At 42.8% G+C, this 12085-nt stretch overlaps 1 protein-coding gene across 3 annotated transcripts in view; it reads left to right on the forward strand.

The window, feature by feature from the left end:
* Positions 1-239: 239 nt before the first annotated feature.
* The window catches only part of ets1 (v-ets avian erythroblastosis virus E26 oncogene homolog 1), a 27682-nt gene continuing 15836 nt past the window's right edge, over positions 240-12085 (forward strand). The window contains exon 1 of one of the 3 annotated variants that reach the window (XM_016534204.1): positions 240-527. In XM_016534204.1, coding sequence (XP_016389690.1) covers positions 470-527 — 58 coding nt within the window. In that variant the 5' untranslated portion in view covers positions 240-469. Of the gene's footprint in view, positions 528-2259; positions 2369-12085 lie in introns of those variants that run through there. The other 2 variants (XM_016534205.1, XM_016534202.1) reach the window with 2 other exon arrangements.

Genomic DNA, 12085 nt, shown 5'->3' on the forward strand with positions numbered 1-12085 from the left:
AATGGATTTCCAAAAAACAAACAAACAAAAAAACATAGTTTATCGTCCTATTTATTGTAGCTGATCTCACAGCTGATTTAGTGGACGGTTTGAAATGACATGCAGCTTCAACGCTTCCAGAGCTCTGGCGGCGCGTGCGTCGCGTCCAGAGAGACAGCAGAGTGGAGTGTAATTGAATTGAATCAACGTGTAACGCCGCCCCCTTTACGCGGGGATCAGCCTCTTCCGTGCCGCACACAGAACCGCCCTGGACCGGGGCAACTAACAGAGGGAGGGAATGAAAGAGTGATTGAGATAGAACGGAGAAAGAGAGAAGGAGGAAAAGAGACGCTCCAGTACTTCAGAGATCGGACCTTGTTAAGGGGAAACCGGTGTCATTTCTAAGAAACTCCAGGCACATAGACGGATTTGGAGGACACATTTGGGACTAAAAACATCCAAACTGACTTTGTGCATTGAATGCGTGACAATGACAGCAGCTGTCGATATTAAGCCGTTAACTATAATAAAATCTGAAAAAGTAGACGGTAAGTGCTCTAATCGTTTTCTCATCCTTATTGTTTTGATTTTAGATTATTGCAAAACGCGTCTTCATCACTTGTCTAGTCAGTTATGAGTAACTTTTGTGCATACTGAGGTAATGTCTGTGTGAAATGCATTGAAATCGAGATAATGTAGGCTAACATACAGTCATGATTTGATGTCAGACCGTAATTTTCCGAAACTCGTTGCAACATCAAATGCTTTTGATCAGCGAGTGATAGACAGGTATAAGAGCCTGCACGCGGCGCTCCAGATGTGCCAGCCGTTGATTTAATGGTATACAAATAATCTCTATTATGTAACATAGTAATACGAACCCATTGGTTTTTACACAGCTAAGTGAGCACATGTAGTTCACTCCTAGTCTAATTTCAACCAAGTTAGTGAATATGTTTTATATGTGACCAGTCACAATTGAAACCAGTGAGGAAAAATCGCTTAGTTGTTCAATAAGTTCCAACAGAAAGTTGCATACAATAGACTAAGATAATGTTGTGTTATCAGGCATTTGTGGGAAAAGGTATCGATTAATACAATAATACATATCGTTTTACTTTGTTACACTTTTTTTCCCCTTCCAGTTTGATTATGCAAATCAGCCAGTCACATATTGAGATTGATCAACCTTTGTTTTTTTTTTTTTTTCCCCACTGGCCACAAATGTGACCACCGACATGTTTGCATGTATTGTGATCATGAGACAGCAATAATAGACTGTTTATATACTCTTTTAAATGTTATAGGAATCATATCTGTTAAACAGTATGTGTATTATGACATGTTTTACGTGATTTCTTTTATTGAGCTTTCAGATTGGAATTAAATAGCTCTGGCCATGTGACTACTTCTGACAGTCCTGTAAACATTTTCTTATGGAATGTAGTCATTCTTCACTTTAATTTATAGTTGATAACTCTGTAAATTTATGTCACAAATGTTACCGGCAGGATTAAATGGGTTAAATACTGTGATATTGAATTAGGAAATTCAGACCATATCATTGTTTTTCAATCATTTGAACAGCTATACTGATATTATGTGCAAAACTGGACTCTTTTATTGCTATGGTGCAAGAATGAGAGCAATGTAATAATTTAGCAAATACTGTACATGAAGAGTCTGACACCAGACTGATGTTGACTGCCACACATGGCCTCTCATGACATGACACACTTTACCTATTTTACATAGTCGTGTTTCATTTCATGCATGACCAGCAGGCTTGAATTTTAACTACAAGAGTGATTATTTTCGTGTAAAGCTGACTTTCAGAACATTGCGTCATTTAATGTGCTTGTGCATTTAGTTTGAGTTCATTATTTGGTCATTGGCTGAGCCCTGGGCTTTCAGTCCTTTTATGCAGATATTATGGGCCTCCTTGTTAATGCATGATTCAAGTTTCATCTTTCTTTCTTTCTTTCTTTCTTTCTTTCTCTTTGTTTTGATGTAAGTGTGCTTGTGCAACCTCACACATGCATGTCATGGCAGGGAATTTCCCTTTTGGCTAAAGGGTGGTCAGTGTCAACTGAATGAAGTTTGTCATGATGCTGCTTCACTGTCCATTCATACCACATCCATTAACCCCCACCGCTGACCCAGCACGGCTCAGGAGGGGCCGCATGCCTGACCAGGGAGAAGGGAGGGAGGGAGAGAGGGAGGGAGGAAAGATGCCATGCTGGTTAAGCAGTCAGCAGTCTCACACTCCCCCTCTGTACTCCTGAGGACTGGAATAAAGCGACGAGTATGCAAGTGGGATGTTAGCACATGCCTCGGCCCGGTGGACTCTTTAAGAATATGACCCTCTTCTTTGGCTCGGAAGGGCAGGGTGAGTTCAGTGGCCGCTAGTTTCCCTACGATAAAATGCTGACTGGCTTCGACCACAGCTGGTGATTGTACACACAGAATTCTGACTCCCTACCTCTCAAACACACTTACACACCACCAGCTGTTAATACATCATGGAAAAAGGCATTCACCTTTGCAAGCATGTCAGAATGAAAGCTAAAACATAATGACTCCAGAGCGATGTGCAAGATGTGATATGAATCATTACCACGCTTGCATATTCTTGCATGCACAAGGGCCTGCTCTCTTTTTGCACACAGTCGCAGAGTTTACATTCACAAATGCACTGGCACATGAACGTGCACGAACACTCTCCAACACACATGCACAAGCTTTCTCCTCGCATGGAAAAACAGTTGTGTGCTGTTAAAAAAAAAATGCTGATACTTGCAGCGGGGGTTGCCAAAATATCGTGCTATCTTGCAAAACAATTTCTCAAGACGTGCTCCCTCGAGTTCAGTCAACCGTGAGTGTTCAGGCCAGGGTGAATGGAGTGCACTGGCAAAGACAGTAAAATCTATGTAAGACTTGTTTACTGCTGGTCTGCTACTTTAGTCTTCTGGAAGAATGGATATGTGCACCTTGTTGGTCCAATGTTCAGCACAAAGTGCTTGTAGGAGTGTAAAGCTCTGGTAGACTGGCACAAATGATAGTTTCTAGCATGCACGCGTCGTTAATGCGGAGAGGCCGTAGACATTAAGCACCTGATCCCAGTTTGTATTGGGTCTTAAATCAAGACAAACGAGCTGCGTTTTGAAGACAATGGCTAGTACAAAAACAAGCCCGCCTTCCCATGCCCCCCATTTGCTTTTTGACTCTGTTTATACAAAAGTGATGAATGGTTGAATTCAATCAAGAGTCACAGAAAAGTTGTTTAGAGTTCAGCCAAGATTATCTGATTTACCCCAGAGACATGTAGTGCATGAAGAGACAATGGGACCTACACAAGAACAGGACAGCCTCGATAAACACACTTACTTTCATTAATGGAATTGCTAAAATAAGATTGCGTATGGAGTTAGCACAACACGATCTCGAGGAACCCACAGAGAGTCTGGAAGCAAAAGTGTTTACATGAAAAAGATTGACCGTGCGACCTGCTAAGGAGCCTACAAGTCATTCACAAGTATGAATCATTTGCTGTGGCGCAGCACAGATGTTTGAACGGCCTTATGGTCAAAGATAAACCCATGTAACATCTGCTTCCAAAATGGCTAATGTTGTTCCTACCAAGCCAGTTTTGCTGTGCCAGAAGTCTTCTGCATTTTCTGAGAGCTTTGCTTTGAAAGGGGCGTAGTCAAAATGCTTGACAACAGGGTTGCTCCTTTCATCTTTGCCCAAAGACTACTTAGCACAGTGAAATGAGTCAGCAACAACATGAGAAACAGCCAGGGGTCACCTCCCACTCATTTTAGCCTAGAGAAATAACCCTTGATGAGGATATCTGGTCTTCCCTTTCTCCTTCTTTTTCACTCTTGCCCTGTGTCCATCTCAGGTTTCAGCGAGTGACAGGAATGTCTGAGGATTGGGTAGGCTGCCTATTGCCCGCCTTTATATGATTAATACACTGCTCTCTCTCATCCCAATCCCCTGCTAGGTCCCTGCTCGTACACCCTTACTTTAGATACCCACACACTGAGCACTAGAGCAAAAGCAGTATCCAAGCATTATCAGGTGTGTGAAGAGATGATAATTCAAGCAGGCAGTCATCTTCGAGGGTGTATCTGAAAATGGCCTGGATTCCCAAGTTACATAACAGATAGGTTTGTAATATCAGACTATCTGCACTTTCGCCAGGCCTAAGCATGCCTTGCTTACCTGACAGCTGTGCAAACACGGATCTGGGTAATTAAGGCTAGTCTGATGTGGGTCTCTGATCGCAACTTTTATAATTTGTTGAACAGTATACAAGTCACTTAGAAAAGCATTTACTAATGTGAGTTGTAGGGCATGCTTAAGGTTTAGAAGTGACTGGATTAATATTTAACACTCAAAACTGATTCACAAGACTCAGGCCTTGAGGCTAAGATGAAACACAGTTAGATCAGTGTGTCTTGCCAACTGTTAGTGAATGACTTCCCCTTCACAGAATGTCCACTGGCTACATGACTCCCCTGTCAACAATTCTTTCTGGTGAACACACGTTTTTATTGTTCCCTTTAAAGTTTAGTCATCAAAGGGTGAAGGGAGGTCCTAGCCTTTATTCCTTCAAGTTATTGGCACAAGTTAATGGCACAAACAAACTTTTTCAGAATAGTTACATGCGTCAGAATGACTGAACCATACGTCAGAGCTGTTTTCACTGTAGCATACTTGTGAAAGACGTTTTGACCCACTTCACTGTGTTGCAGTTTGAAGTCTTCCCAATAGTTATCTCTGGCCCTGCTTCTCTGAACTTCAAAAGACCAAAACAAAAGCAAAAGACACAGCATGTCCCAGAGCAGGGAAGAAATAACAACCCTGCTGTATTTTTTCAAAAAAATTACAGGATCCATTTTCTCCCCTGTGTTCCATGTCTCTCTTTTTTCCCTGCATTTGTCTCTCTACCGTCTGCTGGCCACATGGGCTCTTGCCTCGTCTCCCTGGCCCCTGATGTGGCGTCTGCCTAGTGTTGTCTTCTCATCCCCGCCATGTGCTACAGGCTAATTACTGAGTCACAGCCCCTGCCGTGCTGATCCAGCACCCACCCCTCCTCCCATAAGACATTAGCCCAACCCAGTCCCTCTGAGGCTTTCTGGTGGGCTCTAGACCGCCTCCTGGGTGGTGGGAGGCCCTTGAGGTGAGTAAGCCAGCCGGATCGGTGCCTGCCTTTCCATGCCACTCTTGTTTTTCACTGTGGCTGTTTTGCAGATGTCTACTGAGTACAACAGAGATACACGGAGGGTGGCGTCGGATCTGCTTTTGAGATCAGAGCGGCATCCTGACTGGTTCTGGCTACGTGTCTCTCAACTCAGGGAGGTAGAGGAAGACCTGTTCCCAGATTCCACTCTCCCATCAGTGTATGCACTTTCACCAAGTCACCTGTTTTAGGCATCAGTAGTCGGAGCTGGTTTTGTAATTATCCTACTTTTGTCTCACCTCTTTGAACTACCTCAGAGGCATATTGACAGAACGCTTCTGGCTACCAGTCCGGTTACATATGAGATCTTAAGCTGTTCTCTGAGGTCCAGGTGTTTGACTGTAGCCAGCTTGCTAATGGCACAAACAAACTTTTTCAGAATAGTTACATGCGTCAGAATGACTGAACCATACGTCAGAGCCGTTTTCACTGTAGCATACTTGTGAAAGACGTTTTGACCCACTTCACTGTGTTGCAGTTTGAAGTCTTCCCAATAGTTATCTCTGGCCCTGCTTCTCTGAACTTCAAAAGACCAAAACAAAAGCAAAAGACACAGCATGTCCCAGAGCAGGGAAGAAATAACAACCCTGCTGTATTTTTTCAAAAAAATTACAGGATCCATTTTCTCCCCTGTGTTCCATGTCTCTCTTTTTTCCCTGCATTTGTCTCTCTACCGTCTGCTGGCCACATGGGCTCTTGCCTCGTCTCCCTGGCCCCTGATGTGGCGTCTGCCTAGTGTTGTCTTCTCATCCCCGCCATGTGCTACAGGCTAATTACTGAGTCACAGCCCCTGCCGTGCTGATCCAGCACCCACCCCTCCTCCCATAAGACATTAGCCCAACCCAGTCCCTCTGAGGCTTTCTGGTGGGCTCTAGACCGCCTCCTGGGTGGTGGGAGGCCCTTGAGGTGAGTAAGCCAGCCGGATCGGTGCCTGCCTTTCCATGCCACTCTTGTTTTTCACTGTGGCTGTTTTGCAGATGTCTACTGAGTACAACAGAGATACACGGAGGGTGGCGTCGGATCTGCTTTTGAGATCAGAGCGGCATCCTGACTGGTTCTGGCTACGTGTCTCTCAACTCAGGGAGGTAGAGGAAGACCTGTTCCCAGATTCCACTCTCCCATCAGTGTATGCACTTTCACCAAGTCACCTGTTTTAGGCATCAGTAGTCGGAGCTGGTTTTGTAATTATCCTACTTTTGTCTCACCTCTTTGAACACAGTCCCTACCTCAGAGGCATATTGACAGAACGCTTCTGGCTACCAGTCCGGTTACATATGAGATCTTAAGCTGTTCTCTGAGGTCCAGGTGTTTGGCTGTAGCCAGCTTTACGGTCTCTCTCGGTTTGTGTGTGCTACTTGATGTACAGCTGAATAGAAGGCACATGATCCTTGGCAGTCACAAGAGCCGCCACAGCTGGGACTCTTTCTCGGGTCAACCTTCTCCGCTCTATCTACATATTTCTGACAGAGAGGCTCTGCTCGGGCGATTTAGGGACGAGAGCAGTTAAAGGCGTTCTGTGTAGGTGTCTGGACTGGATCCAAGAGGCGGTCATAATGAGGGCTACTCTTTGACATTGTTCACTTACACCAATTGAGCATGGTGGGATCTGGCAACTCGCCCCTTTCTCATAAAACCACAGAGCATGGTTAGTCTGACTTTTTTTTTAGCTTGTGAGCGTGTTCAAATGGAACCTGTTTAAAGCATTTTAAACTATTCCTTACACAGTTTAGAACTGCAGAGACTTAATTTGGCATGCCTCTCTGCTTTTCACTGCTTCTGCTTTCTGACATTTGATGTTGATATTTGTCACCACAGAGGATTTTACTGAAATGATGTATCACTTTATTCACTTTGATGATGCGTTAGCACACCGTTGTGCTTTGCAGTTCGATGTGGATTTCAGAACAACTGCATCTTCTTTTCCAGCCATCCATTCATCTGTTTTGGGCTCGTGAACTCTTTTCATTGCTACAGCTGTGGTACTTTTCTCTGCGTACAGTTAATTGTGTAATTGGTCCATTTAGAACTGAACTCAAAGGCACATTGGTTTTTAGGTCACAAATACAGAACAAACTCGCACAAAAATCCTGTCCACATTAGCGATTGTAAAACAAGGCAGGAATGTGTGGCACGATACATAAAAACAATGTGGCCTGTGGGGAATTTATTTACAGAGAATGCATCTGCTGGCCATCGGCTGGCTCCACAATAGCAGAGACCATTAGCTTGCTAATTGCATGCAGAGCTTTCCTTCCTTCATTTCCCTGATACTGAAAGCTGCTTGCTCATAAACTTAGCTCAGGCATGACTGACTACTCTTGTATGAATTTGCTTTGATCAGAAATGCTTTTGGACATATTTATATCCAGTGCTGGAAACATGTCTTTCTTTTGCCCCTCTTGAAGTGCTGTAATTTTAGGTACACTAAGAGAAGGTTATTGGAGGTTTCAAGGAAGAATGTCGCTGAAAGAGTAAACTGTTTTTCAAGATAGGCATTTGTTTGTTCAGAAATCTAAACAGTATGATTCACTGATCCAAGTGCACTCATGGTCTTTTAGAGGTGTTCACTCCTGCAATTCAGTTACACCCTCAAAATTTGCATGCTGCAAACCGCCTCCGCTTTACTTTGCAATATGCCTAGTAGCATCACTATACATATCTCTGTAATGCCTAGCATGACAATTGAGGGCAGTTGAAAAGCATGAGTGCAGACAAAAAAGCAGTTGATCAGACCTAGTTTGTGGTAGTACAAACAGTTATGTTTTGTCAGCAGCAGATCAAGGTACAATAGTGGTGCCATTTCAACCCTACCAGATTGAACAATGAATTGTACAACTGAATGAGCAAGAACTTGCCAAATGATGCCCATTTTGAAGTCGTTCCTGTCGGTCATTGTGATTTGAATGCTCAGTGTGACACACTGATGGTGGTGTGTATGAGACCATCTAGTGAACCCGGGACACCCACTGGCTGGGTTTCTAAGAATAGCCACGGTGTTCCAGGGCAGGAAAGCCCCCGACGCGTGACCCCGGCAGGGTGGACGGACTCTGCGCTGCCTTTGGGAGCTCAATCGTGGGCCGCTGCTATTCCTGTCTCGGCCTGGCCCGATCTGCATGCTTTCAGATGGAAATCTAAACAGTGGGCAAAACAAGCACTTCTCTCACTGGATCCCCCACCCTTGACCATGCCTTGTTCAGTGCGGACCTGCTGCGTGAATGGCCCTCATTCATGCGGGCCAGGTTTAACAGCCTCGCTGTCACACACTCTGAGAAAGATAGAGCAAGAGATAAAGAACTGAAGGTGTTTTGTGGGCCACCCTGACACCCTGCTGAGACACAGTTGTCAAAGGGCAGAAGTTTTTTGCAGGTTTGATGATTTTTGTCCTTTGTACTGAGCTCTACATCCTCAAACGACTTTATCCTCAGACTGGAATTTGATGGCATATGCAACTCTGAATTTAAACAGAAAGAAAGCAAAAAGCAAAAAAAAAAAGGAAAAGCATGTGGGGTAAGATATGCTAATTTGACATATAGACACAAATACACCAAGCACAAAAAAGCATTCAGAAGCTCAAATACCATCCAGACTATTGAGGGACTCAAATGAGCTATTTGGCTTTTATTACACACCCACTCGCTGTCTCTCACGCACTTAAGACAGACCCCTCACACACACAAATGCAGACACACACTCATTCTTTGAAGTGTGTCCAATTTTAGAATGGACCATTAACACTATCATCAGTGTGTGATCTGTAAGGCTGAAGATCGACCCTGGCTAGATGTGTGCATGTCATTAAATCACTGAACATACTATGGAAAACACTGAATGGACTGGATGTGTGGGACCTGTGGTCATGCCAACGGTGATGTCTTCCCTTCGGGGACTCCATTCATGTTGTCTTGGATGCTCTCACATTACAGGTAACTGAATCATCCGAATCCTCCCCACCACACCCGACTCCATGAGACCACCAGGGCCTCATGAACATAATCACAATTTCACAGCCCCATGACTAATGCACAGAGCTTAGACAGGTGGGCTTGCACTCATCCACACCGCCCAATGCACACCTGCACTGTTTCCGTATGATATGAAGGTTTTCCATGTGGGACTGTTTGGCTCAGTCCCAAGATCTTTTGGGCCTAATGCAGTTCAGTAGACAGAATTATCATGGCTTCTTATCTACTGCTATTAGCAATGTTTAGTTACTCTCTATGGAAATTAATACAATCCTCGTTTCATTCATTGAACTTCGCATGCCGATGTAATGATTCATTTGCTTCATTAAAGAAGAAGAGAAAAAGAAAAAGAGGTTGCCAAATACGTTTTTTAAAGTATTTAAGGGGACATTATATTTTATATGACTGTAACTCTTGAAATTAAAAGAAATAAAAACAAATTCCGAAATATTGTGATGAACATTGAACTAAATGTTTGCCTTCAACAAAGAAGAGACAGAGGTTAAAATGCATTGATTAATCGTTTATTTGATCAAATGAATTGTATATTTGATCAGCGAATCATTTATTTACAGACCGATTCACTAAAATGAATTGGATTTCCAATGGAATATGAGTGTAGGCAGAGCATGTTTGATTAAGTTTGTTATACTGTTTGATGACTGTGATTGGCCAATGATAATGTCAGCGTTCGAGTTCACAGAATGTGTCTTCCAGCTCTTTCGGTGGCAACAGCAGGCAGATTAGATCTGTTGATGTAAAGCTTTTCTTTGAAAACGGCTCACTATCCTTTCACCTCAGGTGTCCTTGCAGATTTTGCTAAGTGAGCATGCAACATAATGCATGAACCACACAGATACTTTACACATTAACAGAAAGATAAACTTTCCTGATTTGATTTTCATAGCATCCTCTGAACCCTCCGTATTTTAATACAAAACTTGTAAGAGCTTTGTATTTGTCGTAATTTGGCTTTTTGTAATTTTATCTAAATATACAACAATTTCAAATCGCCATGCTGCTTTTTCTTGTTCTGAAAGCACTTTGCATTTGTCACTGATGTAAAAACCTCACTGCAATTTGTATGCTATATTTGGTTCAAACACAACATGCTTCCTTTACGAAGAAAAAAGTAACATTTGCACTTTACCAGGGTCTTCTTGCCAGTTCTGGCCGTGTATCACCTAATGTGAAAATGGGCCTCTTCTGCACCGAATGAAGCCTCTGACGTCCAGCTGGTAGAATGGCCTCTCTAATGCGCAATTAAACACTGTAAATGGAGACTGCAGCATCTCGCTCTAATCGAATCACACGAGAGCACTGCATTGTTCTTCTCCATTTAGACGCTCCGCATAATTTATCACCGCAAATGCTTCCCTGTTTGAGTCAAGCGGGGTTGCGGATCGGGAGAAGGAGAGAGAAGGAGGTTAGGAGGGACAGCTGTTGTGCATTCCTGGCTGGGTTTTGTCGTGATGTGGATCGACAACAGCGAGCGCAAACCCATACGGCGTCCAGGGCTGGCAGTTTCAAAACTGTGCGGAGATGCCAGAACATCTGGGTGTTAGTAGAAAAGCAGTCACAGGCGGCGAAAAAAGACACAAAGTGTTGGCTTTCCACAGTCTGGACTGTGCATTTAGCTCCCAGACAAATTCATTGTGCTTGAGTCACAGTTGGGCATTTTTTGACGGCCACCAGTAATAGAATAACCACCCCTCACCTTGTGTTTTTGATCACATTACTGTCCTTTCAGTGAATTCTTCACTCAGCTTTCTGACAATCTTCAAACCCTCAGGGTTTTTTCTTTCCTAGACCCTCTTTTCTCTCGAACCGCCACCCCGGCAGTCCTAATTGGATCAGTGGAAGTCATTGGGCACTGTTTAACTCGTCAAAGCCCTCTCTGTGTCCTGCTGGGTGCCCACGAGCAGAGAGGGCGAGCTTTCCAACACTGAGCTGTCTGTTTGACGCCCCGCAGCCTGCTGTGACATCATCACCCCTCTTCCACGACTTCTGACCCCTAACTATTGACCCCCGCCAACAGAGGCCCCTCTGTCTGTGGCTGGAGATGGAGATGGGCAGAAGGTATTGTGGGAAGGCGTTGATCGATGTAGAATCTGACCTGTGACACACACTCGGTGTGTTTGCAGACTGTCCTTGGCTCTGAGCAGCAGTCTAGGAGGTCAGGTTGGAGGTAGTTGGTGTGTGTAGGCCTGCAGGACAACTACATTTGATTGTGAGACTAAGGCTGCTGGTTTTCTTGCTGTACATGATGATATAGTTCTTGACACCGATTGACTTACTTCTGGAAAGTAATTTTGTGGAAATGAAACTCTGGGATCTGGGATTTTATTTAATTTTAGTGAATGTAGTGTATATATATATATATATATATATATATATACTTTTTTGACTTGGTATATAGTTTATTTTTTGTTGTAATTTTTATTTTATTAGTTTTCGTAAAATGAGGTATATTTTGTGACATGCAATATGTGTTTTAATTAATTTGGCTTGATTTATTTAATTTTACTCATTTAATTTGAAGTATTACACCTAATTTTATTTTTATTTGATTTGGCTTTTTATTTTATTTTTTGTAAAATGTATATTTTGTGAAGAAAGACAGTGTTTTCTTTGATTTGACTTGGTTTGACTTTATTTTACTTTAAGTATAAACAAGTAAAATAAATAAAATAGGTACAATTATCATAATTTGTTTGATCTTTTATTTGATGACTTGATTTTATTATTGTATTTTATTTTTGTAAAATGTTGTATATCTTATGACAATGGAGTATGTTTAATTTTTTTCTCTTTACTTATTCATTCTTACTTTAAGTAAAAACAAGTAAATAAAATAAGAAACACACACACACACACACACACACACATATATATA

The sequence above is a fragment of the Sinocyclocheilus rhinocerous genome, unplaced genomic scaffold (assembly GCF_001515625.1).
Source record: "Sinocyclocheilus rhinocerous isolate Xijiao unplaced genomic scaffold, SAMN03320098_v1.1 scaffold336, whole genome shotgun sequence".
Taxonomy (NCBI): domain Eukaryota; kingdom Metazoa; phylum Chordata; class Actinopteri; order Cypriniformes; family Cyprinidae; genus Sinocyclocheilus; species Sinocyclocheilus rhinocerous.